This window comes from Neolamprologus multifasciatus, chromosome 16 (assembly GCF_963576455.1).
Source record: "Neolamprologus multifasciatus chromosome 16, fNeoMul1.2, whole genome shotgun sequence".
NCBI classification, from domain to species: domain Eukaryota; kingdom Metazoa; phylum Chordata; class Actinopteri; order Cichliformes; family Cichlidae; genus Neolamprologus; species Neolamprologus multifasciatus.
The window spans coordinates 1,090,129-1,116,794 of record NC_140454.1 but is presented as its reverse complement, the minus strand read 5'-3'; the positions used below and the strand labels follow the sequence as shown (position 1 = coordinate 1,116,794).

Here is a 26,666-nt window from a genome sequence, read left to right as displayed (position 1 = left end):
TTCGAGGGTCACTGAAGCCGCCGAGAACGGCACAACTCCCGGCACATCATTTTCAGATCACCGCGGACTTTCGCTACTCGGGTTAAACGTAATATATAAGTCACTTAGACAACCTAAAATGTTATTGTTGGGCTTTTTTCAGTGTTTTGTTTGTTCGTGAGTAAATCGGTTTGGCTGAGATTAAAGTTATTAGATTAGATAAAACTTTATTAATCCCCCGGGTGGGTTCCTCCTTGGTTTTTACACAGCTGACTAAACGTCAAACAGAAAACTGATTAAACAGAAGTATGAGACAGTCGAGAATTTACGCCAGCGTCCTGTTATATTTTAGATAGCAAGGAGCAGACGGCTGAGTTTATTAAACTCCACCGAGACAGCGGTTCCGCTAATCAGAAGGCTAGACCGTCCAATTTCACGGCCGTTTACTTCCGGCCTACCCGACCTTCTGAGGACCCGGCCCACGTAGACCGCGAAGGCCGGATCCTCAGGAGGATGCAGCCCATGAATTTGGACACGACCAATGTCTTGACAAGACAAAAAGATCTGAAGTATAATCAGGTATAAATTAACAGTGGTAGTAGACAATGGCCATACTTACTGAAAGGATGCTGGGCAACGACTGGGTCAGACCTCAGATGTTCTCCAACCCCATACTTGTTCTCAGCAAACACTCTAAAGATGTATTCGATCCCTTCATGGAGTCTGATCACTCTCATGGTGGTCTTCTGGATGGCAGAAGCCACTGTAGCCCACTTGTTATCTGTTGTTCTCCTCTTCTCCACAATGTAATTAGACACCTCTGCACCACCATCATCTTTGGGTGGCCCCCACTCTAGTGTGATGGCATCGGCAGTTATCTCATCAAACGTAATGGGTCCAGTGCAGATACCGGGTTTGCCAACCACCTTCAGCTGGAACTTGCAGTCCTTTGAGCCAGCACTGTTCCTCACGTTTATAGTGTAGGTGTCAGCATCTCCTCTCTGGCAGTCTCTAATCAGTAAGGTGGTGATGCCCTGAGATGCTTCAATACACATCCGGCCAGTATCACCCAGTCCCGTATCGCCCTTCTTCCAGGTAGCAGTGGGGTTCGGAACTCCAGTGATGGGGATGTTAATGCGCGTTGTGCTGCCCTCCTTAACCACACAGCAGCCATCGTGCAGATCACTTAAGTTGCAGTCGGGTAGCACTAAAGTTCAAAACGATAATCGTCATTAAAAAGTTAAACATTATAATTTTAGTATAACTAAGAATAGCATGAAGGCATTTTTACCAAATTGGTCCTTTGCAACAGCAGTGAGCTCAGTGGGCGGTCCCTCTCCAGACTCGTTGAGTGCCTTGACCCTGAAAGAATACTCCTTGCCTTCTGTCAGTTCTCCAATCGTGTGCGAGGTATTCTTGCCTTTCACGATCTGCTTCCACTTCTCCTCGCCTTCACCCTGCTCCAAGATGTATGCAGTAATAAAACTTCCACCATCATTGATTGGCTTCTTCCAGGACAAGGTGATCGAGTTCTTTGTAGTCTTCTGAGCTTTGAAGTCTGTCACTGGACCAGGTTGCTCTGCAGAGGAAGGACAAACGGACGAAGGTTTTTAGCTACATATATAGTGTCTTTCTTTGAGCTCATGAATGCAGCTATACAGCATGAGTATATTTAAATTTAAGTATCAAATATCTTGTAACTACCAGAGGCCCTGATGCTGCCTGGGGTCTCACAGCCTTCTCCAATGCCGTATGCATTTTCAGCTAGAACTCTGAAGCAGTAGGCCTGTCCTGCCTCCAGGTTGGTGATCCTGAAGGAGATCTTAGGACAATCTGCCGACACACAGGTCCAGGCTTTCCTCTCAGCCAAACGTTTCTCTACGATGTAGTTCTTAACTGGACTACCACCATCGATCAGTGGGGCATCCCAGGTGATGCAGGCATGGGTTCTGGAGGTTTCCTTCACAGTCAGGTTTAAGGGCGGGCCCGGAGAATCTACGTGGGCAAGAGAAGCAATTTCTTTGCCTTATAGCTTTCAGAAAGTTATACAAGCACGAGTACAAATGCATGTCTGAAGTGAAAACACACATTAGGCCTATGTGTGCACTCTATATTTATTTATATATCTTATATAATCATATATATGTTCTACTTTTTTACACATTTTAAGGTGAAAACTAGGTTCGACTCCATTTAATACATTTAATGTTTCATTTTTAAAACCACTATTTCAAGAATTGTATTTCAGCTTGATGCAGGTTAAGAAAAACAGAAATTCTTACCAAGGACCTTTACTACAATGGTGTAGCTCTTAGAGCCGCTGCTGTTCTCCAGTGACAGAACATATTTGCCAGAATCACATCTGTTAACATCCTCAATCATCAGCAGGGTGTCCCACTCCGATGTCTTGATCAGCAGTCCTTGCCTTTCCTTCAAATTAGCATCAACTTTAGTCCATGTCACCTTCGGTGCTGGGCGTCCTCTCAGCGGTACGTAGAGCCTCATGGTTACTCCAGCTCGCAGAACCAAAGCTTTTCTCAGGTCGGCGTCAAGCTCAGCATCAGGAGCAACTGGAGGAAACAAAGGGCGGGTCATTAACAGTGTTGGATAAGTTACTTTGAAAAGATTAATTATAGTTACTAGTTACTTCTTCAAAAAAGTAATTGAGTTAGTAACTGAGTTACTGTTTCCTCAGTCAAACAGCAGCACTCATGCGATTGTTTTGCCTCCTGAGCTCCAGGTGTTGTGCTAGAGTTACAAGATTCTAAAAGTAATAATTACGTGAAAAGTAACTATTGTGTTACTTTAAAACAATCCAGGGTATAATTGGCCATTTTAACTACTTTTCACCTTTAAAAACTATTTACTTTGTTTGGTATCATCCTTTTCAGCACAACCTCACGTGTCTGAATTTACAGTCATGTTTTCATTTTGACAAACTGTATTAACACAATTGATCTAAAATCAGACAAAAAACAAAGTCAGAGCAGAAAAAGTTATATTTTTACTGTAACAACCACAAACATGTTTAATGATCATATTTCACAACTTTAAATGCAAATATAAATTGTCAATGTTAATATCCTATGCACATTTTGCAAACAACAAAGTTATTTGCAGCCATTTACCTTTTGCCCTCTTTTAAATAACCATTTCAAACTATTTAGGAACAATCAGCTGTTCTTCAATAAGATGCCACAAATTATTTGTGCCACTCCAAATATTTCTGTCCACTATAAAGGAAACATCACAGCCTGATACCTGCAGGTCTGACAGCAGCAGGTGTGTCACTCCTGTTTAACCTTTGAGACAGCAGTCGCCTCATTGTTCTGACACACAACACAACACTACACACTAACTACACAAGACAACACATTAAGTACACACTCCAAACATGCTATCCATCCATCCATTCATCCATTCGCTTCTGCTTCTCCTTTTCAGGGTCGCGGGGGGCGCTGGAGTCTATCCCAGCTGTCATAGGGCGAAAGGTGGGGTACACCCTGGACAGGTTGCCAGTCTGTCGCAGGGCCAACACACAGGGACAGACAACCATTCACGCTCACATTTACACCTAGTGGCAATTTGGATTAGCCAATTAACCTATCCCCACAAACTGCATGTCTTTGGACGGTGGGAGGAAGCCGGAGTACCCGGAGGGAACCCACGCAAACACGGGGAGAACATGCAAACTCCACACAGAAAGACCTGATGGTGGAATTGAACTCAGGACCTTCTTGCTGTGTGGCAACAGTGCTAACCACCGTGCCACCATGCTGCCATCCAACAAACACGCTAAACGTCACAAATCTCTCACATCTCAAAACTCTCTCTCTCTCTCGCCGTCACTCCTAAATCTTCCCCCTCTTCCTAAACAACCAAATGTCATGTTGCCATATCATTTTCTGATTGGTCCACATGGTGCATTTTTCCACCAACACAAACAGGCAGTTTTTGTTTTGTTTTTCTTATTTTTTGCTCATAAGCAGAGAGTGCTCGCTGCGCTGTCCTTAGACAGTAAACGTGACGAAACTATTGAGGAAAAACACGCATATATATTCTTTATCATGACTCTGGTTTTACGTGGCCTATCAACACAGTTTATAAACTGGTATATGTCACCTTGTCGCTTTGTCTTTAAGTGGTCATGTGATTGTCTTACCACGACTACTTTATTCTTCCTCAGTCAAACAGCAGCACTCATGTGATTGTTTTGCCTGCTGAGCTCCAGGTGTTGTGCCAGAAAGTGATCGTGATTACCGTCCGCGGGAGCGCGCAGCTGCTTAAAGCTGTAGCGTCCAGATTACTTACAGCTACTTCCTGCAGCTGATATAAGATGTGGTAAGCTGAACACAGCTTCAACTGTCTGTTTGTTGAAAAATAGTAACGGACCACATTTTCTTGTTAGTAACTGTAACGGCGTTGTAACGATAGGAATAGTAATTAGTTAGATTACTCGTTACTGAAAAAAGTAACGCAGTTATTCCCATCACTGGTCATTAATCACAGTGACTAACTTAACTGTTATGTCGTCTGTTAGTTGCCATTATTTCTTCTGTTAATCTGTCATTTGGCAGTATGCTCTTTTCACAGTGCTAATTTGTCCTCCTGAAAATATTAAGTGTTCATTTTGGCTAATACCAAGAAAGTTCCCCAAGAATGATACTAATTATTGACAATTAATAAAGTTAATTTGCTAGCGGAAACAAGTAATATAATATATAGATTAAAAAGATAACCACAAAGGCCAGACCAGCAATTTCAATTACGCTAGCAAATTGATGGTTGGTCAAATTTTTCTAATAGTTGGACTTGATATGAGAAATTAGGTAAATGGTTATTTCATTTTCTTCGATTACCACTGAGCCAGTTAGTAGTCATACAATCCGATCTCCATAATGTCATATACACTGTGATATAGTAATGAGAGATAAGGTGTACTACTGTATTTGCTGAGTCTTCAAAGCCAAGCTAACTTGATTGATTTTTATATTGCCTCTTGATTTAATTCTGTTTTCTTTTAGAGATTCATCAATAGCCACACGTATTCATAACAATGATTTAGACATAAACTGTTGATCTCCAGTGGAAACACCCCACAGAAAACCATTAAATTAAAGTTATTAGTGTTGAATCAGAGACAGCTGGGAACATACTTAGAATATCCTTAGGCATGTAGTTTCCAGGCACCTCGCTGGGCTCACTGTAGCCAATCTTGTTAACAGCCGTGACTCTGAACTGGTACTCAGTGTTGTCCATCAGGCCCGTCAGCAGGAATTTCGTGGCCTGGAGTTTCTTCGGCACGTTGCATCTCGTCCAGCTCTCTGCATCAACTCGCTTGCACTCAACCAAGTATCCAATGATCTCACAGCCACCATCGTATGCTGGTTTGGTCCAGCTAAGGCTAACTGACGACTTGGTAGAGTCCACCACCTTGGGGAAGGCAGGTGGCCCGGGAGGATCTAAAGAATTATTTATGAATAATTAGTTGTCTGAAGCGTTTTACTTTCATTTAGAAAGTGTGTTTTAAAGCAGATACTCACAGACAGGGTCAACAGCCAGGGCACCGTTTGAAGCGTCGCTGGGTTTCCCAAGACCAGCCTTGTTTATAGCAATTACTCTGAACTCATACTCAGAGCCCTCAGTCAGTTGAATGGCCTTGATGGTCCTATCGATGACTGGTCGGCGGTTAACCTTAGCCCAGCTCAGCTCAGTGGCCTCACGTTTCTCCACCATGTAGCCAAGGATGGGAGACTTGCCATCATTGGCTGGGGCCTTCCAGCTGACTGTCATGGAGTTCTGTGTGATGTTGGTGATGACAGGCGGCTCACATGGACCAGGAACATCTGACAAGAGATAATGTTTTAATTCTCTCCCATTAGCATCATCAATAAGCAAGATGGGCTACACCAACTTTGATCAACATGGTGTTATAAAGGAATAAAAAACTTACACATTAGCCATGTCACACAATTCACAATTTAGGGTTAGCATGCTTTCATTTTTTCATTTTATTCTCTTCAAGTAGAGTATCAAGTAGAATACAGTGAGTTTTCTTACCATACGGATTCTTGACTGTGACGGCGTCAGTCATAATGGGATCTCCCACACCATACTGGTTCTCAGCGCTGACTCGGAACTGATATTCGTGTCCTTCAATAAGTTTCTCCACTGAACAGTCAGTGATGTGTCCATGGATGTTTGAGGTGACCAATGCCCAGTTGGCCCTGCTAGTCTCACGCTTCTCAATGATGTAGTTAGTGATTTCAGAACCGCCATCTGCAAGTGGTGGCACCCATCGCAGCTTAACACGGTCAGCAAACACCTTAGAAATTTTCACCGAGGCTGGAGGGCCTGGTTTGTCTGTGGTAGAAAAAACACAAGGATAAGCTTTTTTCTCTCAAAACACGAAACGCTAGCTTAACCCTTTAAGACCTACCATAGAACCAAGTCCGCCAGAGCTTATATTATATGTTTACATGCTGTGGAGCCATTTTTGGGAGCATTTCAAGTTGCTATACATCAATACAACCATTACAGCCTAGATTTTAATAATATGTCTGCATTAAGTGCATAGTAATTACATAAATTGCAAAAAAGTGCAATAAACTACAAAAAAATTGAAAATCGTTTTTGTTTTTTTAACATATATTTCTAGTTAGAGAAATTTAAGAGGCTTATCCCTCAAAACTGTAAATACGAAAAAGTTGCACAAAATAGTTTCCCACCACAGGAAATTTATTTTGAGTGTCTTCATAGTTTTATTTTTGAAATACACCAATTTTTATAAACTGCAGGAAAAACGAAAATAAATATTATAATGCAAATTTGCAAAAAAAGCAGCATATGCATCAAAATAAACTATTTCCAGCAGTGCAATATGAGTCCTAAGCATCCCAGAAACGACACAGAAAGTCATAAAGTCAAACATAACTTTTAAAAACACCAGTATAGGCTCATGAGGCCCTGGTGGTAAAAAACTATATTTCCGCAAAATGACGTCACTTCCGGTTTCGGGCAGGTAATGGCGGACATGCGATAGTTATGAACAGCTGATCGGATCGGCAAAGCCTGTTTCTGGAATATTATGTTTTTGTTGCTGCAAGTGCTTTTTATGCAGTTTTTGCAAAGCTATATGTGGAAGGAAACTGTGACCGAGGACAAGCTGATGGCATAAGATGTAAGTACAACTCCTCCGGTTTCATATGCAAAAAAAATTATTGCACTAGCTCACGTGGTTGCAGAGCTACCGGGATTTAAAAGTAGTTGTGCAAAACGGAGCGTGCCCGCTCTGACCGGTTTTAAAGGGTTAAGCACTACAATAAAATGAACTAACATAACCTTAGCTTACCGAGTACTTTGACCTTTATGGTGGCGTACTTGGTGCCATTGACATTTTCAGCTGTGATAGTGTAGTCCCCAGTCTCTTTCCTGGTGACAGAGTATAGCTCCAGCAGATGAAGATGTTTCTTTTGGGACATCTTCATTCCCTCAGCAAGGACCAGAGGTACTCCATCCTTCTTCCAGCTCACTTTGGGAAGTGGTTTGCCAAAGACCTCAGCATCCAGGAAGACATTTTCTCCAGCTTTCACCACAATCAGGTTCTTCATGTTAACACCTACTTCCACACGAGGAGCAACTGCATAGAAGAGAAAAAAAACCCTCATGATTATTTGTATATGACTGTATTTGTGTATCACTTTCGTTACTATGCAGAGTTGTACCATTCTCTGCGATGACAGGAATCGGGTCAGATAGCTCAGATGGAAGGCTGCTGTTGATTGCGGTCTTGGCAATGACTCTAAACTGGTATTGTTGACCCTCCTGTAGGTTAGTCACCACATAGTTCTCTGTCTGGATGTTCATGCAGTTGGCATTGCAGCGAGTCCACTTCTCTTCTGGAAGCTTTGTATATTCCACGTAGTAGCCAATCAACTTGCTGCCACCGTCATGCTTTGGACGGCCCCACACTAATGATACAGTGCTCTTGGTCACATCCATGGGCTCGGGTTTTCCTGGTGGGTCTAGATAGAAACAGAAACCCCACAAATGAACAGTTGTAGACGATACTGTTTGAATAAGAAAGAATGAACTTGAATGCAAAAGAGTGCAAATATATATAGCAATATATCCTGAAATTAAAAAGAAAATATATTAACCAGGAAAAGTAGAATTTGAATCATTCTGATATGAGTCAAAGAAGATTGTGGGTGGGGAGTATTGTGTAGGTGACATGGAATAATGTGGGTATTAAATCAACTACAGCATGTTTATTTAAAGGAAGGGTTCCCTAGCTTTACTGTTATATACTTTACTATAATACTGTTGAGTTGATATTGATTGATTGATAATTTAAAAAAAGTGTAACTGATTGATCAACTGATAGACAGAAAAATAGAATTCACCACTTTAATGTTAGAAAAATGGGCTTCTGTATTTCAGATGTGTTTGGTTAGTTAACTTGCAACGGAAGTAGGTATTTTAAAAATAAATTTCCTTATCTTTTTGTTTGACATGTATTAAAGGGCCTGGGGCTGCTGAACTGAATCACTATTAAATATTTAGCCTTGGTACATGGAGCACGTTATCTAACAGGGGAGATACGTTTTTATCCCGTGGTTAAAAATATTTTTTAAAAAATCAAATGTTTGCTAGCTTCAAAAACTGATCGGGAAATGTTAAAAACAACAGAGGGCATACATAAAATGATGTATATGATGTTTTTTCCAGTTAATAAAAACATGAATGACATAAAAATGCAGTTGTGTTGTGAAGAGCTCTTTGAATTTAAAGTTGTCATTTTTGTACTATTGGTTTTAACCCTTTAAGACCTACCATAGAACCAAGTCCGCCAGAGCTTATATTATATGTTTACATGCTGTGGAGCCATTTTTGGGAGCATTTCAAATTGCTATACATCAATACAACCATTATAGCTCAGATCTTAATAATATGTCTGCATTAAGTGCATAGTAATTACATAAATTGCAAAAAAGTGCAATAAACTACAAAAAAATTGAAAATCGTTTTTGTTTTTTTAACATATATTTCTAGTTAGAGAAATTTAAGAGGCTTATCCCTCAAAACTGTAAATACAAAAAAGTTTCACAAAATAGTTTCCCACCACAGGAAATTTATTTTAAGTGTCTTCTTAGTTTTACTTTTGAAATACACCAATTTTTATATACTGCAGGAAAAACGAAAATAAATATTATAATGCAAATTTGCAAAAAAGCAGCATGTGCATCAAAATAAACTATTTCCAGCAGTGCAATATGAGTCCTAAGCATCCCAGAAACGACACAGAAAGTCATAAAGTCAAAAATAACTTTTAAAAACACCAGTATAGGCTCATGAGGCCCTGATGGTAAAAAACTACATTTCTGCAAAATGACGTCACTTCCGGTTTCGGGGCAGGTCATGGTGGACATGCAACAGTTCGTGCTGATGGACAGCTGATCGGATCAGCAAAGCATGTTTCTGGATTATTATGTTTTTGTTGCTGCAAGTGCTTTTTATGCAGTTTTTGCAAAACTATATGTGGAAGGAAACTGTGACCGAGGACAAGCTGATGGCATAAGATGTAAGTACAACTCCTCCAGTTTCATATGCAAAAAAAAATATTGCGCTAGCTTACGTGGTTGCAGAGCTACAAGGATTTAAAAATAGTTACGTGAAACGGAGCGTGCCCGCTCTGACCAGCTTTAAAGGGTTAACTGAAATTTATCAACAATATGGTGAAATGGTGAGAAAAATGATGATGTTTTTCTAGTTATAAGAAGTGTTCATACCGACAGCAGTCCTGGCAGTGATGAAGTCTGTCTGTTTACAAGGTTTGCCCTGTCCGGCCTGGTTTTGTGCCGACACCCTGAAGGTGTACTCCAGGCCATCGATCAGGCCTGTGCAGGTGTACTGAGTGGCTTTGACCAGAGTCTCATTAGCCCTCACCCACAGAAGGCCATTCCTCTCCTTCTTTTCAATGCAATATCCACTGATGGGGCTCCCACCATCAGTGCTGGGACGCTCCCATGATAGGATGACGAAATCCTTGTTGACCTTGTTTATCTGCAGGTTTCTGGGTTCACTCGGAGGATCTTTGGGGAAAAAAACCATTAACACATAATGTTATTCTTGTAATGTTGGGAAGCTATGATACATATTAGAATACAAATGCTCACCAAATGGATATCTGGCAATCATCCTCTCAAAGTAGGTAGGCCCAGAGACGCCAAACCTGTTTTCAGCACGAACACGGAAGCTGTACTCTTTGCCAGGTGTCAGTTTGGTCATTCTGAAGCTCGTCTTTGTGCAAGATGTAGAAACGGTGACCCAATCACCCTGGCTAACATCACACTTCTCTACAATGTAGCTGGTGATGTTGCTACCACCATCCTCCTGTGGCGAGTTCCAGAGCAGTGTGCACGCATCTATGTCCAGTTCAGTGATCTCCAAAGGAGCTTCAGGGGGTCCAGGGATGTCTGAGACACAGACAGCACACGTGTTGATAACGGAAGGCAGGGCGAAGCACTGTTGATGTGTTTACAAGAACCAGCGGTGTAAAAAGTCTCTAACTTACCCATGACGACGACTTTGAGGATCTGATTAATCTTGGCAGTACTGTTCTCAGCTGACAGGCTGTAGTAACCACTATCCTTTCTTGTTACATTCTTTATAATAAGTGTGGTAGTTGTCAGCGTCTTTACAATGGACAGGCGATCCGAGGTTAGCACATCCTCATTGCCCTGCTTCCACTTGCAGACAGGAGCAGGTTTACCTGCCACAATAGCCTCAATCGTCATCTTGGATCCAGCTCTGACTGTCACAATGTCAGGCATGATTATCTTTGGAGCCACTGAGAGGAAGACAAAATATCAATAGTTACTTTTTGATTGGCCTACATAAATGACAGTGTCTCAGTTACTATTATCCACGCTAGTATGAGGAAATGTTTAAACTTGTCTACTCACTGAGCTGCTCCTTAACTTCAAACATTCCCTCAGCCTCTCGAGCCAAACTGACGCCCACTGAGTTCCTAGCAGCCACTCTGAACTTATACTTCTTTCCTTCTTTCAGACCAACTACCACGATAGTCAGGTCTTTGACCACAGAATATGGTGTCCACTTGTCCTCGGGTGCACCCTCCTCCTGGTAATCCACCACATAACCATTGATTTTGGCACCTCCATCCCTGAGTGGCTTTAGCCAGCCCAGTGTAGCACTATTCTTGGTGATCTCTAACACGTCCATCTTCTTTGGAGGGTCTGGCTCACCTGAATCCAAAACAAAGCAGGGTTTAGGAACAATTAACAAATCAGACTAAATTCAGAGTCAGAAGAAAGCGGAACTTACTGATTGGGTCAACAGCCAAGTAGGACCTGGGTGAGTCTTGAGGAACTCCAATGCCATACTTGTTGCAGGCCATGACTCTGAAGTAATACTCAATGCCAGGTGTAAGGTTGGTGACCTTGAAGCTAGTCTTCTTCAGGTCCTCTGTGCACTTGGTCCAGGTCTTCCTATCAACCTCTCGTTTCTCCACAACGTAAATGAGGATGGGGCTGCCTCCGTCATTCTCCGGTGGCAACCAGGAGAGTTGAGCTGTTGTTTTGGTGATGTCAGTGGCATCCAGGCTGCCAACCGGACCAGGTGTGTCTGTGGACATGACAGCCTCCTCATTAGTGACCAGTCTTTTAAAACTGGTTTAAAAGTTATTAAAAGAAAATACACCATTTGACATTCATTTTTTGTTTCTCACCAAGGACTTTGACACGGACAAATATTGCTTTCTCTCCAGCTGAGTTGGACAGAGTGAGTGAATATTTTCCAGAATCCTCTCTGGTGCTCTCAGGGATAACAAGGAAGGACATGGTGTCAACCTGGTCCACGTGACCACGGCGGACTACATTGTCCACACCCAACCGCTTCCACGTAACCTTGGGGGCAGGCCTTCCTCTGATCACGGCGAAAAGCCTTATAGGACAACCAGCCCTCACAGAAAGGCCTTTCCTCAGACTGGCATCCAGCTCAATTTCTGGAGCCTCTGTTTTACATGAAAAACAAATGAATGTTTAGTGTCATCAGCTTTGGAAAATTTACGAGACTACTGTACTGTACTATAACCCCCGGGCCTCGGACCGGTACCGGTCCGTGAGTCGTTTGGTACCGGGCCGTGAGAGTTGAGGCTCAGGTGTGAAATGTATAGTTTTCAGGGTTTTTATCGGTTTTCAGCGTTATTTTGTTATCGTTTTTATCGTTTACTCGGTTTTCCTGGGTTTTTTCACGTGTGTTATGAATAAATTTTCTTTTTTTCGGTACCGGTACTAGTTTGATTTTGTTGTATTTATCCACGACACTTTAACCCTTTAAGACCTACCATAGAACCAAGTCCGCCAGAGCTTATATTATATTTTTACATGCTGTGGAGCCATTTTTGGGAGCATTTCAAGTTGCTATACATCAATACAACCATTACAGCCTAGATTTTAATAATATGTCTGCATTAAGTGTATAGTAATTACATACATTGCAAAAAAGTGCAATAAACTACAAAAAAATTGAAAATCGTTTTTGCTTTTTTAACATATATTTCTAGTTAGAGAAATTTAAGAGGCTTATCCCTCAAAACTGTAAATCAAAAAAGTTGCACAAAATAGTTTCCCACCACAGGAAATTTATTTTGAGTGTCTTTATAGTTTTATTTTTGAAATACACCAATTTCACTGCAGGAAAAACGAAAATAAATATTATAGTGCAAATTTGCAAAAAAGCAGCATATGCATCAAAATAAACTATTTCCAGCAGTGCAATATGAGTCCTAAGCATCCCAGAAACCACACACAAAGTCATAAAGTCAAAGATAACTTTTAAAAACACCAGTATAGGCTCATTGAGGTCCGGATGGTAAAAAACTACATTTCCGCAAAATGACGTCACTTCCGGTTTCGGGCAGGTCATGGCGGACATGCAACAGTTCGCGCTGACGTCTAATCCAATGTAGGAAGTGTTATGAACAGCTGATCGGATCGGCAAAGCGTGTTTCTGGAATATTAGGTTTTTGTTGCTGCAAGTGCTTTTTATGCAGTTTTTGCAAAGCTATATGTGGAAGGAAACTGTGACCGAGGACAAGCTGATGGCATAAGATGTAAGTACAACTCCTCCGGTTTTATATGCAAAAAGAATTATTGCGCTAGCTTACGTGGTTGCAGAGCTACCGGGATTTAAAAATAGTTACACAAAACAGAGCGTGCCTGCTCTGACCGGTTTTAAAGGGTTAAAGGCCAGTCTGTGAAAATAATGTCGGGCATAAACCGGTCCGTGGCGCAAAAAAGGTTGGAGACCGCTACTATAAAACATTTATTGAGGCACAGAATCTGATGACGTCTTACCCAGGATCTCCTTGGGAGACACTGCCTCCTTCAAATAAGCATGGCGTCCCCAGCCCACCTGGTTTTGGGCTGACACCTTGAACTCATACTCCTGCTTTTCATCAAGCTGGCCAATAGTAAATTCCTTGAGCACCAGTGGTCCATGAGTATCAATTCTCTTCCAGCCCACTGTGGGTTTCTCAGGGTCCGCCTCACTCTTCAGCCTCATGTCCAAGCTATAGCCAATAATGGGGGCGCCGCCGTCATAGACAGGTTTAGACCAGGACAGAGTGATAGAGGTTTTTGTGCTGTCGGCCACCTTCAGGGCTGCAGGGGGACCAGGTGGCTCTGTAGGTGGAGACAGTGAGACAAAACTTATTATGAATGCTGAAATAAAAGACGAAGCTTGTCAAATCTTAAATGTTCTTCAGCTCTACCACAAAACAAAACAAAACAACCCCCCACTTGAACTTCTTAATAGTAAAGTTGTGACAGCAAACTCACCAATAGGATCTTTGGCTGCAACTGGTCTGCAGGGTTTACTGGGATCTCCCAGACCGACTTCATTCTCAGCTCTCACTCTGAACTGGTACTCGTGGTTTGGAATCAGGTTGGTTACTTTCATGCGTCTCTCAGAGATCGGGCTCTTAGTGCAGGGCACCCAGCGCACTGCCCTCTTCTCCTTCCTTTCAAGGATGTAGCCAGTGATCGACTTTCCTCCATCATTCTCAGGAGGAGCCCAGACCACAGTCATCTCATCTTTGCTCACCTTTAATCACAAACAATTATTACAGCTATGTTAATTACTATGTTATAAAAGCTTGAAGTTGTTGAAATGTTAAAATCGAGTAGAGAGTATACAAAAATTTACCTTGGTGACTTCAGGGGCTTCAGGGGGTCCAGGTTTGTTGAACTGAGTCTTGACAGTTATAGGCTTACTCTCCATGGCAGGGCCAGTTCCCATCTTGTTTTCTGCCCTCACTCTGAATATGTATTCATTGCCCTCCACCAAACGAGTGACGTTGCAGTATGGTGTGACCACAGAGGCTGAATACGTGGACCAAACCATCCTCCTGGTTTCACATTTCTCCAGAATGTAGCTGTCCACCTCACAACCTCCATCATCCTCTGGAGCATCCCAAACCACTCTGCACTTGTCAGCTCCAATGCCAGTAATCCTCAGGTTTCTCACTGGGCCGGGAATGTCCAGGACATTAACATTGGCATATGCTGTGAAAGTCCCAGCCGAGTTGGTGGCAGTGATGATGTATTTTCCTGTGTCACTACGCTTGGACTTAGTCATCAGAAATTTCGAGTAGTCTGGGCCAGTTTCGTAGCTTATTCTGGGATTGTCTCCAGTAGCCTTATCTTTCATCCATTTAACCTCAGGCTGGGGCTTTCCTCTCAGACCAGCCTCCATCCTGACCGACTCTCCAGCTTTTACTGTCACTGTTCCAGCCAACTTCAGGTCAATGACAGGCTTCTGGATCTCCTCCCTCACCAGAATATCTGCAAGTTTTACCCAGGCACTCTCACCTCCTTCACTGACAGTCTGCACTCTGGATAACAAATTGTAAAAATAAAGGTAAATAAAGGTAGATAGCTGGATAACCCTTACAGAACACAATTTCTGATCCGATAAACACCCAACAAAACAATCAGTAATTACAAATTAGAAATGAAGTGACCTACCTGAAGGTGTATGTCTGATTTTCCACACATTTATCAGCCAAAAAGAAGGTGTCTCTGAGAGTAGTGGTATTGAGTTTTTCCCACTCCTCCGCATCTTTAGTTTTACACTCCAGGTTGTAGGACAGATGGGGGCTTCCACCATCATAGTCGGGCTTCCGCCACCTCAAATTGACATAGTTCTTACCAATGTCAATTGCTCTGAAGTTCTCAGGCTCACCGGGCTTTTCAAGAGGGTCAATGGCCAATGTAGGCGTTTTGAGCTCCACGGTGGGTCCTGGTCCCATTTTGTTCTCAGCACAGACACGGAACAGGTACTCGTGGCCTTCCATCAGCTTTGCCTTGATCTTACGATTAGTGCAGTGGGAAGAGATCATAGACCACATGCTAATACTAGGCTCTCTGCACTCCACAATGTAGTTGGTGATCTCGGATCCACCATTGTCCTTAGGGCTCTCCCAGTTGATCATGCACGAGTCCTTAGTGACATAGGTCACATTCAGATTCTGGCAGTGGCTGGGTCGGTCTAGAACATTAACTGTGATTGTGCGGGAAGCCTCACCACCTTCATTTGAAGCTTTCAGAATATATTTTCCATGGTCATTCCTTGTAGCTTCCTTGATCCTTAGGTGGACTAAAGGAAGATTCTGCAGGATGGTAACACGTTTGTTGTTCTCTAGAATAGTCTCTTCTTTTGACCAGAAAACTTCAGGATCAGGGCGAGCCTTGATGTAACCAATGACGTTGATGTTGTGTCCAACACGCACAGTAACACAATCTCGACAAGTGGCCTCCATCTCAATCTCTGGAGGTATAAGAATATCCTGAGCAGTGACTGATTCTGGGATTTCTCTTGACTCCCCGTCTCCAATCATGTTTGAAGCAAAGACTCTGAATCTATAGGTCACACCCTCTTCCAGACCCTTCACCCGGTAGGCACACAGGTTGATCAAGTCATCCAGGTTGACTTTTTTCCATTCTTCAGCGCCATCTTTCTTCATCTCCACAGTGTAACCAAGGATTGGGCTGCCTCCATCTTTGGTAGGTTTGGTCCACACCAGGTCAGCAGTGGCCCTGCTGTAATCTTTAACTTTAGGATTGACAGGGGGACTCGGGACAGTGATGGGCCTGCAGGGCTTGCAGGGGTCGGAGATGGGGGAGGGGCCACTATATCCAGCAATATTTTCAGCAAACACTCTGAACTCATACTCGCTGCCCTCGTAGAGGCCCAGGACTCGGTACCTCAGGTCCTTGCAAGGTGTCTTGTTGACACGGATCCACTTTCCTCCCTTGTGTCTGCGCTCAATGATGTAGCCAGTGATCTGACTGCCACCATCAGTTAGGGGCATAGTCCAGCCAAGTGTAACAGCATCCTCTGAGGTCTCATAGGATTGTGGCTTACCAGGTGCACTAGGGGGCATGAATGAGTGCTCAGCAACAGTGGGCTTGCTCTCCAGAGGAGCACCAATGCCCATCTTGTTCTCAGCACGAATGCGGACTACATATTCTACTCCTTTCTGAAGGCGAATGATCCGGAGCTGCGTTGCAAGACTACCAGAACTCACACCTCCCCATGTCTCTTTGTTGGACTCTCTTTTCTCCACAATGTAATTGGTTATAGGGCTCCCACCATCATCTTTAGGAGGACGCCATTCAATCGTCATGGAATCTGGCATGACCTCCAATATGTTGACGGGTCCAATCGGAGCAGCTGGAACATCGAGTACAGTGACATTTAAGGCCACCGTCTTGGTTCCTGCTGGGTTGGACACAGTGAGCAGGTAGGTTCCAGTGTGGTTTCTGGTGCACTCATTAATGCTGAGAACAGTGGAGAAATTATCAGTGTCGATCTTAATGTTGCCCTGGCTGGTGATCTCCTCTCCTTCGATGGTCCACTTGGCAGTTGGGACAGGGATTCCTCTCATTATAGCTGGCAGTCTGATGGTAGTCCCGGCCTTCACAATGATGCCTTCAGTGAGTTTAACATCAACTTCAACAATTGGAGGCACTGTGCAAAAAGAGGTCAAATATGAAACAAAGTTAAATTACTCAAACTTTACCAGTTGGAGCCTTATCAACAGTTTCTTTTTTTCATTAAGATCATCTGCCTCCTCTGATTCTAAGTACTCACTCGAGACACTATCACAGAACACACATCTGCAACACAATTCCTACTCTATAAAGTAAATATCTAATTTCAGGTGAAAACAAACAACTGGAACAATAATTTCATGCTATTAGTTATACATGAAATCCAATAGGGGTCGTGCAAATACTGTCTTCTGCCCTACCTAGTTTCTCCTGGCAGAGGATAGGCACTGTGGTATCAGGTCTGCTGAGGCCAATGGCATTCTCAGCCCTCACTCTGAAGCGGTAGGTTTTTCCTTCCTCCAGACCAGTCACATGACTCTCAGGGATGCTGACAGTTTTCCATTCATACCACTCTTTCTCTCCCTCTTCTTGATACTCAACCAGAAAGCCTGTGATTTCACTTCCTCCATTGCGATCAGGCCAGTTCCACGCTAAACATACCTCAGTCTTGTCCGCATCATCATGATGCAGGTCTTTGGGAGGACCAGGAGGGACTGGAGGGATGAAAGCAAAATGAGAGCGATTCAGGCTTCAACGACTTACTCTTTGTACAACACAGTTTTCTTTGGTGCTTAACCCTTTAAGACCTACCATAGAACCAAGTCCGCCAGAGCTTATATTATATTTTTACATGCTGTGGAGCCATTTTTGGGAGCATTTCAAGTTGCTATACATCAATACAACCATTACAGCCTAGATTTTAATAATATGTATGCATTAAGTGTATAGTAATTACATAAATTGCAAAAAAGTGGAATAAACTACAAAATAATTTAAAATCGTTTTTGTTTTTTTAACATATATTTCTAGTTAGAGAAATTTAAGAGGCTTATCCCTCAAAACTGTAAATACAAAAAAGTTGCACAAAATAGTTTCCCACCACAGGAAATTTATTTTGAGTGCCTTCATAGTTTTATTTTTGAAATACACCAATTTTTATATACTGCAGGAAAAACGAATATAAATATTATAATGCAAATTTGCAAAAAAGCAGCATATGCATCAAAATAAACTATTTCCAGCAGTGCAATATGAGTCCTAAGCATCCCAGAAACGACACACAAAGTCATAAAGTCAAACATAACTTTAAAAAACACCAGTATAGGCTCATGAGGCCTTGATGGTAAAAAACTACATTTCCGCGAAAATGACGTCACTTCCTGTTTCAGGCAGGTCATGGCGGACATGCGATAGTTCGCGTTGACGTCTAATCCAATGTAGGAAGTGTTATGAACAGCTGATCGGATCGGCAAAGCGTGTTTCTGGAATATTATGTTTTTGTTGCTGCAAGTGCTTTTTATGCAGTTTTTGCAAAGCTATATGTGGAAGGAAACTGTGACCGAGGACAAGCTGATGGCATAAGATGTAAGTACAACTCCTCCGGTTTCATATGCAAAAAAATTATTGCGCTAGCTCACGTGGTTGCAGAGCTACCGGGATTTAAAAATAGTTATGCAAAACAGAGCGTGCTGCTCTGACCGGTTTTAAAGGGTTAAGGAAATTTATTTTCAGTATCCCAGAAAGTTGATTCTGTTCATAATCTGGAAATAGCATCGCCAGAAAACCCAACGCCGGTTAAGATTTTGGATGATTAAGCAAGCATCTTTGGAATTTTCCAACACCAAAATAATATAGATGAATTTGAAGGATAAACAGTCACTGTGTTGTTACTCACAGAGTGGGTTCATTGCCTTGATGGCCTTTGGTGTCGTGACATATTCGCTGCGGCCGAACTGGTTTTCAGCGGCGACTCTAAACGAGTAGGCTGTGCCCTCCATCAGGTATTTCAACATCATACTGCGTTTCTTTGATGTAGAGCAGATAGGGACCCACTGAGTGGAAGCTGTGTCTTTCTTCTCTACCACAAAGTTAGTGATGCGAGTACCACCATTATCCTCTGGATCTTTCCAGGACAGGTAGGCAGAGTCACTCCTGACATCAGACACACGCAGGTGCTGGACAGGACCAGGTTTGTCTGAAGAAACATACAAAGAACATCACTAAAGTCTGACCCTTCATTAGGGGAAGACACAAAAATGAAACTGACTTTGTATCACAGGGGTGATGGCTCAGAAAAATAAAATGTGCTTAATCACAGTCACTTTTTCAAAATTAAAAACTACACAGATGATTCACTTAGTTTTAGCTAATAATCCGATTCTACAAATAATTCAGTACTTACCAAGAACCAGCACAGTGCAGGTGACAGTCTTGCTTCCAGCTGGATTCTCCACAGTTAGGGTGTAATCTCCACAGTCACCACGATGGCAGAACCTCATCTCCAGCTTGGTGCCTGCCTGGTTGGTTTCGATATCTGCCCGAGTGGGAACCTCTGCGTCATTCTTCTTCCAGGTGACAGTGGGAAATGGGACGCCTTTGATGCCGGCTATCAGAGCAATATGAGTGCCAGCCATGGCTTTAATTTCTCGGGTCATTCCGGCATCCAGAATCAACTCTGGAGGCTCTGAAAGATGTAGAAGAATGAAGTGAGAGGATTAATGACTACAAACACTAGAGTACCTCAACACACATATGTAGCATTCTATGATACTGAAATGACAACTCACCAAGTCTGTCCTGTACTCTAATTGGCTCAGTAAGGCTGGCTGGGTTGGACTCCCCAGCAGCGTTGACAGCCATGACTCTGAAGCGGTACAAAACACCATCTTCCAAGTTGATAACTTTAAACTTGGTTTCCTTGCAGGAGTCTGGAGTCTGGTTCACCTGTTGTCCAAATTGACAAAATTCAGTGAAATAAAAAAGAAAGAAAGAAAGAAAGAAAGAAAGAAAGAAAGAAAGAAAGAAAGAAAGAAAGAAAGAAAGAAAGAAAGAAAGAAAAAGAAAGAAATAAAAAGAAAGAAAGAAAGAAAGAAAGAAAGAAAAAAAGAAAGAAAAAAGAAAGAAAGAAAGAAAGAAAGAAAGAAAGAAAGAAAGAAATAAAAAGAAAGAAAGAAAGAAAGAAAAAGAAAGAAAGAAAAAAGAAAGAAAGAAAGAAAAAAGAAAGAAAAAAGAAAGAAAGAAAGAAAAAAGAAAGAAAGAAAAAAGAAAGAAAGGAAAAAAGAAAGAAAGAAAGAAAAAGAAAGAAAGAAAAAGAAAGAAAGAAAGAAAAAGAAAGAAAGAAAGAAAGAAAAGAAAGAAAAAAGAAAGAAATTAAGAAAGAAAGAAAGAAAGAAAGAAAAAACAAAGAAAGAAAGAAAGAAAGAAAGAAAGAAAGAAAGAAAGAAAGAAAAAGAAAGAAAGAAAAAAGAAAGAAACAGAATTGAAATGAAGAAATTAAAAGGTTAAATGTAGTTGTAGGGGTTGTCTACATGTTATATCTCTCGCCTCAATGGTAAGGTAACTTCCTCACCTTGAGCCATTCCTCCTTTCCAGCTGCCTGGAACTCCAGCAAGTATCCAAAGATTTTTCCTCTGCCAGTGTCAGTAGGTGGCTCCCATGACAGCGTAACTGACTCCTTGGTGAAGTCGATAGCCTTTAGATTCACTGGCGGACTAGGTTTCACTAGGAAAGGAAGAAGGAATATTCTTGTGCTGCATTTACATCCACTAATACTAACATGGAGTGTAATTGTAAGAGAACTCACCAATGGGATCTTTGGCAAAGACCGGTTTAGATGGTGGGCTTGGGTCTCCAGCTCCCACTTCATTCTCAGCACTGACCCTGAACTCGTACTCGCAGCCTTTCAGGAGGTCGGTCACCCAATACTCCACCTTAGGATGGATTCTTTCCGTGTTGCAGCGAACCCACCTGAGAGGAGAAACATAAAGGCTGATGTCTTGATGCATGTCAGCTAAGTAAATTCCAGAAAGTTGATGTTTTGGTTATCTTGACGATGCGTTTTCAGTTGGAGAAATATTTCCTTGCTCATCAACGTGACTTCTTGGATGAGTTTCTCCCACTGAAAACGCTGAAATTGAATGGAATGAAAATTCAGATTAAGTCTAACAATTTGTTTGTAAGAATGCATTTATATAAATATAAATAAGACAAGGCAGGCAAATAAACTCAAACCTGGGTCCTTCTTGCTCTGGGTGACAGAGCTAACTACCACACCGCTGTGTTGCAAAAAAAAGTTTGCTTTATTAGGCATTGGGCTGACTGTGGCATCAGAGTTTGTGAGGCCACACACACACTGGAAGAAAGAGTTTGACATAGCTCCCACAGACTGGTGCCCACCACACAAGACCAGTGGTAAAACATTACACACTCACAGAGCAGTAGTTACATTATCAGCAAGCTTGTTACAAGTCTGGATTGTGCACTTTGACATGCCAGTTATGGCTGTGTAAGTACACGAAAAAGCAATTAGAAGAAAAACCTACAAACATTGCCTGGGCCTTAAATTATTAGTGTTATTTATGAACCTGTTGGCCATGGTCTCCTTCCTCTCCACAATGTAGCCTGTGATTGGTTTCCCTCCATCAGCAGGCGGCTCCCAGCTGATTAGGGCAGAGTCATGGTAAACTTCCTTCACCAGAGGCTGCTTGGGAGCATCTGGTGTCTCTGTAATAGACACAATGAAATGCAATTACATGCTGTTTTTACTTTATAAACACAAAAGCGGATTGCTTGCTGGTTTCGTGTGTCGTTCTCTGTGAATATCACTTACTGAAAATGTCTCTAGCTTTAGTCTCTGCAGACAGAAGAGGGTCACTGATGCCATAGATGTTTTGAGCCATTATACGAATGATGTACTCCCGGCCCTCGATTAGTTTCGGCACCTGAAAGGATATTAGTAATCAAAGCCTTTGTACCATTTTCTTGATTCAGGCATTTCAAACAAACTTTTTATCAAAGATCTTCACAAGATCTTCTTACATATAAGGCGCATACTAAAACTCCAGATTTGCACTTCTCGTCACTGTTTCCAACATTTTCTGTGCTTAAAATATCTCTACTCACTCTGCAGGTGGTTCTGGTACAGGATGAGGTGACAGGCATCCACAGGTCTCTGTTGGTATCTCTCTTCTCAATGATGTAGTTGGAGACAGCACAGCCTCCGTCATCCAGCGGCGGCTTCCAGGAGATCACCATGTAATTCCTGTAGACTTCGTTGAACTCTACGGGTCCCTCTGGTGGCTGAGGACGGTCTGACAGCAAAAGAATTTACAGCGATCATTTATTTTCACGCCTCGGCTTATAAAAGGTTATAATACTGGATTACTCAAATGTAACATTTATTACACAGTTAAACAGTTACTTGTTCAACATGCTAAGTAAAGGAAAATATCTAAAGCATTAGTATTTCTGCAGTATAGAGTGATTCTAAAAAACAAGTTCAAGCCTTTTTTACTTCTAGGCTCAGTTACTGTAGTTATCAGGTTGTTCTAAGTTCCCCAAAAAGCCTTCACTTGATCCAAAATAATGCAGCAAAGGAAACGAGAAAAGAAAACTAGAAAAAGAGGCTATAATGTTCTCATATTAGCGTCTCATCAGTGGCTCCCTGTTAACCCCAGAATCAAATACCCCAAACCCCAACCAATCACAGCAGATGGCCCCGCCCCTCCCTGAGCCTGGTTCTGCTGGAGGTTTCTTCCTGTTAAAAGGGAGTTTTTCCTTCCCACTGTCGCCAAAGTGCTGCTCATAGGGGGTCATATGATTGTTGGGTTTTTCTCTGTATCTATGAAGCACCTTGAGGCGACTTTTGTTGTGATTTGGCGCTATATAAATAAAACTGAACTGAATTGAATTGAATTGAAATAAAAAAACTTTCCTCCTTATATACAAGTTCTCGAAAAAACCAGGCCTCTTCTTATGTTGAATATGTTGCACATTGCCCCAACAGTACGTCGCCCTCGGATTGCTGGCTTATTTTTGTTCCCTATAGTATCTAAAAAGAACAGAGAGCCTTTCAGGACCCTCATATGTGGATCTGTCACTCATCTTTCCTGATAATATACCATAATGCCATAAAAATTTCTTGGTGTGATCATTGATCATAAGGCCTGTTGGAAATCACACATCACTTATGTGAGGGGAAAGTTAGCACGGGGCATTGCTGTCTTGGGGAAAGTAAAACAATTTCTGGATAGGAAAACATTGTATATGTTATATTGTGCTTTGCTATTACCATACATGAGTTATTGTGTGGAGGTTTGGGGAAATACATATAAAAGTAATATTCAGACTATAATCATAATGCAGAAAAGGGCCATTAGACTAATGAATCAGGAGGGGTAACGCACTCTTTATTAGGACGCAAGCTATAAAATTCCAGGATCTGGTGAAGTTTAAAACAGTGCAAATAATATATAAGGCAAGGAAAGGGATGCTCCCAATTGAAATAAGTAAATGGTTCTTAGAAAGAGAAGGGAGGTATAATTTTAGAGGGAAGTGGAATTTAAAATTACAAAGAGTAAGAACAACATTGAAAAGGATGTCTATTTCAATAGCAGGAGTTAAATTTTGGAACGAGTTAGAAGAAGAAATAAAGGTCAGCAGTGATATAAACCAGTTTAAAATAAAACTCAAAAAAGAAATTTTAAATAAGTAGAAGAATGAAGAAAATGTAATTAACCCAAGACAGCAGTCAAACTGATGTTTCTTTTCTTCTGCAAATTAGCAAATCTAAATATAGTTTTAGTTGAACATGAGAAAATATTTTTTTGTGATGTTATGTTCTAAGTTGAAGGCGTTGTAACGTTTTTGTTGTTCAAATTTAGATGATGAGGATGTAAACCTGAGGGGGTAGGGCTAAATAAGTATATACTTCTGCCTACTCCTTTTCAAACAACTGCATGGAAAGATTTTATGAACTAAATCTCTCTTATGATCCATATTGCAGCTCCAGTATACTTACTGCTCTAATTTTCTGTCTGATTTTGATGTGTTGTGCATCCAAGTAGTCTAAAAAATCTTGACTTTTTCCAGACTACACGTGGCCATTAGGTCTTAAATGCTCAGAAAGACAGAGGCACTGTTTTAAGTGCCTCTGATTTGATTTTGAGTCATGTACAAGCAGCTTACCACTCATCAATTAACATATCCTTCATTTCTGGTGTTAGGTGTTGGTTCGGACCAATGCTACTTTTGTGTTGTGTCAGGTCATTAGCTCTTTGCTGTGACTCACCGACCACAGTGATGGTGCAGATTCCCGAGCGAGTGCCGGCAGCGTTCTCCACGCTGACACAATAGCGGCCGCTGTGCTCTCTCTTGGCCTTGCTGATGTTGAGGCTGAGGTGGTGGGTGGTGCTGTGGAGGCTGATGTCCTCATCTGCCTTCAGCTCCTCGTCATTCTTTGTCCAGGTGATAGCCGGGGCCGGTTTGCCACTGTAGCGTCCCGACAGCATGCAGTTGTCTCCCACCTTGACCATGAGCTTTTCCCTGAAGTCCAGGTCCAGAGTCGGTGGCTCTGCAGGGGTAACAGTTAAGCTAGTTATTATATCAGCTGAAAATCTTCCTCTAGATCATTTTCTCTGATATATATAAGAACATTTCCACACCTACAACAGTTATAATGGCACATTTTGTCACATTTTCTTACTTCATATCAAATTATTTAATCCTGTTTATTGTATTTCCACAACAACCACAAAAATAACTTAAAATAAAAATATATTTACAGTTATTCTGTATGAACAAACATAGGCAACAGGAAGCTTAAACCCCACAATCAGCACACATGAAGGTGGGCTTCAAAAATGAGTGAATGTCATCAATTCAGTATCTGACCATATTTGGACTTCCCTTCTTTTGCTGAAATACGACCTAGAAGAACCTGACATTCACATTATTTGGAGAAGCAGGGTTAACTCATAAGACCACACACACTACGGTGACACTCTGCCATTTAAATATTTGTATTAAATCTTCTCATAATTAGCAAATAACATATTGGCCAAAAGTATGTGTAGTGAAGGTAACCATGATCTTTGACAATCAGTTTATCTGTGAGACCAGGAAAACTCAAGTTATCTCCATTATCAGAATAGAACGACTGAATAAAAACATACAACCTCTGGCATTTGCTGACAACTGAAGCATTAAAACATCTCTTTATGTCATTACATGGCAAAACACTGAGAAACCTTGAATTACATCCAAAACCAACTTGCTGAAACAACTGTTATACCTCATAAGTAGGGATGGGTACCGGTACCGGTTCTGACATAAACGGTAGTAACCAGACCGAAAAGCAGCGCACATTTCAGTGCTTTATTTCCCTGAGCTGTGATACACTTTAGATTCTAGCCAATCATTTTACGTTTCCGAGGATAGTAGGCGGGTCCAGGTACGTACGTTCTTTTAGAGCAGAGCTACAGATTAAAAATGCCCAAGGCGAAGCGGTCAAAAGTCTGGCTGTACTTCACAGCAAAAGATGCAAACTCAGCAGCTGCAACAAGTGCTTTAAGCTGATACTGTGATGCTGTCAAAGGAGGTAACACCTCGAATCTGATGAAACACCTGGCGACGCATAGCGTTTTTTTAAAAGCAGAGAAATGCGCCGTATTTGATAGCTTGCTGCGAGACCTCACACCGAGCACATCTACTGCGGGTGTGGTGCCTGTTATCGACCCGGAGTTAGCAACATCCCCCAAAAACCCGAAGAGTAGAGTCCTGGCCCCTAGCCCTGCCAGTGTAGCAGAAATGATGAGGATGATGATGCAGCAGCAGCCGTTCTTCTCTGCGTGAGTAGCTTAATGTTGTTCGTGTGTAATTTACGTTGAGTAGGCTAACCACGTTATTACATTAATGCATGTAAGGTGAACTAGCAAACATCATCATAGCTACATGCAGCTGTCTTCTTGTTTGATGGCAGATACTCCCTTCACCCTGGACAAAAAGGCTAAAATGACCAAAGAAAAAGTGGAAAACAGTTAAACATGAGAGGTTTTTGGACAAAGTTTGTGTTTTTTCCATTGTTTAAGCTGCTTCCAGCCAAGAGTGATACCATATATGCCCTATAGCTGCAGAAAAGGCTAACATTGTTATCTTTTTACAAAAAAACAGCTGAACATGAGAGGTTTTTGGACAATTTTGTGTTCTTCATTCTTTAAGCACCGGTTTGAGCACCGTTTAAGCACCGGCACCGTTTCAAAAGTACCGGTTTGGCACCGGTATCGGATAAAACCTAAACGATACCCATCCCTACTCATAAGCAATGTTGAATCATAGTTACATCCTTGGTTTTCACATTGGTGTGTCACTAGTTTTTCTGATAAAATGAATGTCATCATGTTGTGTCACTTACCGAGTTCGTCCTTGCACTGCACAGGTTTGGTGGCAAAGGATGGTTTGCCTTGTCCCACCTGGTTGACAGCTGAGACTCTGAACTCATGGCTTGAGCCTTCCTTCAGCCCAGTTAGTGTGAACCGTCTGTCCATCAGCTTGTCCTCTCCGCCGACTCTCACAAAGTTGTCATGGCCTATCATTCGGGACTCGAGGACATAGCCAGTCACATCTGCACCACCGTCGTATTTGGGTGGTCTCCAGGTGACGGAGATGGAGTCTTTGGTAATAGCTGTGATGAATAGATCCTCAGGACGCTCTGGGACGGCTGCAGAGGATACAAACACAGATGATAGGAGGTTTTTTTTGTTCTACCCA

General features: G+C 41.9%; 1 protein-coding gene across 42 annotated transcripts in view; it reads right to left on the bottom strand.

Annotated features, from left to right (window-relative positions):
- ttn.2 (titin, tandem duplicate 2) overlaps positions 1 to 26,666 on the bottom strand; it is a 253,336-nt gene that overhangs the window by 50,792 nt on the left and 175,878 nt on the right. For all 42 annotated transcript variants that reach the window (XM_085135108.1, XM_085135090.1, XM_085135096.1 and 39 more), the window contains 30 exons: positions 26,311 to 26,616; positions 24,190 to 24,471; positions 22,023 to 22,210; positions 21,730 to 21,841; positions 21,485 to 21,623; positions 20,704 to 20,867; positions 20,470 to 20,621; positions 19,688 to 19,844; positions 19,303 to 19,584; positions 18,796 to 19,095; positions 17,321 to 17,614; positions 15,033 to 17,037; positions 14,212 to 14,899; positions 13,845 to 14,109; positions 13,362 to 13,688; positions 11,732 to 12,016; positions 11,329 to 11,628; positions 10,947 to 11,249; positions 10,556 to 10,831; positions 10,158 to 10,457; positions 9,771 to 10,073; positions 7,704 to 8,003; positions 7,331 to 7,618; positions 6,040 to 6,342; positions 5,523 to 5,825; positions 5,136 to 5,441; positions 2,262 to 2,549; positions 1,684 to 1,974; positions 1,271 to 1,558; positions 599 to 1,186 (listed from right to left, as the gene is read on the bottom strand). In XM_085135108.1, coding sequence (XP_084991234.1) covers positions 599 to 1,186; positions 1,271 to 1,558; positions 1,684 to 1,974; positions 2,262 to 2,549; positions 5,136 to 5,441; positions 5,523 to 5,825; positions 6,040 to 6,342; positions 7,331 to 7,618; positions 7,704 to 8,003; positions 9,771 to 10,073; positions 10,158 to 10,457; positions 10,556 to 10,831; positions 10,947 to 11,249; positions 11,329 to 11,628; positions 11,732 to 12,016; positions 13,362 to 13,688; positions 13,845 to 14,109; positions 14,212 to 14,899; positions 15,033 to 17,037; positions 17,321 to 17,614; positions 18,796 to 19,095; positions 19,303 to 19,584; positions 19,688 to 19,844; positions 20,470 to 20,621; positions 20,704 to 20,867; positions 21,485 to 21,623; positions 21,730 to 21,841; positions 22,023 to 22,210; positions 24,190 to 24,471; positions 26,311 to 26,616 — 10,383 coding nt within the window. The remainder of the gene's footprint in view (positions 1 to 598; positions 1,187 to 1,270; positions 1,559 to 1,683; positions 1,975 to 2,261; positions 2,550 to 5,135; positions 5,442 to 5,522; positions 5,826 to 6,039; positions 6,343 to 7,330; positions 7,619 to 7,703; positions 8,004 to 9,770; positions 10,074 to 10,157; positions 10,458 to 10,555; positions 10,832 to 10,946; positions 11,250 to 11,328; positions 11,629 to 11,731; positions 12,017 to 13,361; positions 13,689 to 13,844; positions 14,110 to 14,211; positions 14,900 to 15,032; positions 17,038 to 17,320; positions 17,615 to 18,795; positions 19,096 to 19,302; positions 19,585 to 19,687; positions 19,845 to 20,469; positions 20,622 to 20,703; positions 20,868 to 21,484; positions 21,624 to 21,729; positions 21,842 to 22,022; positions 22,211 to 24,189; positions 24,472 to 26,310; positions 26,617 to 26,666) is intronic.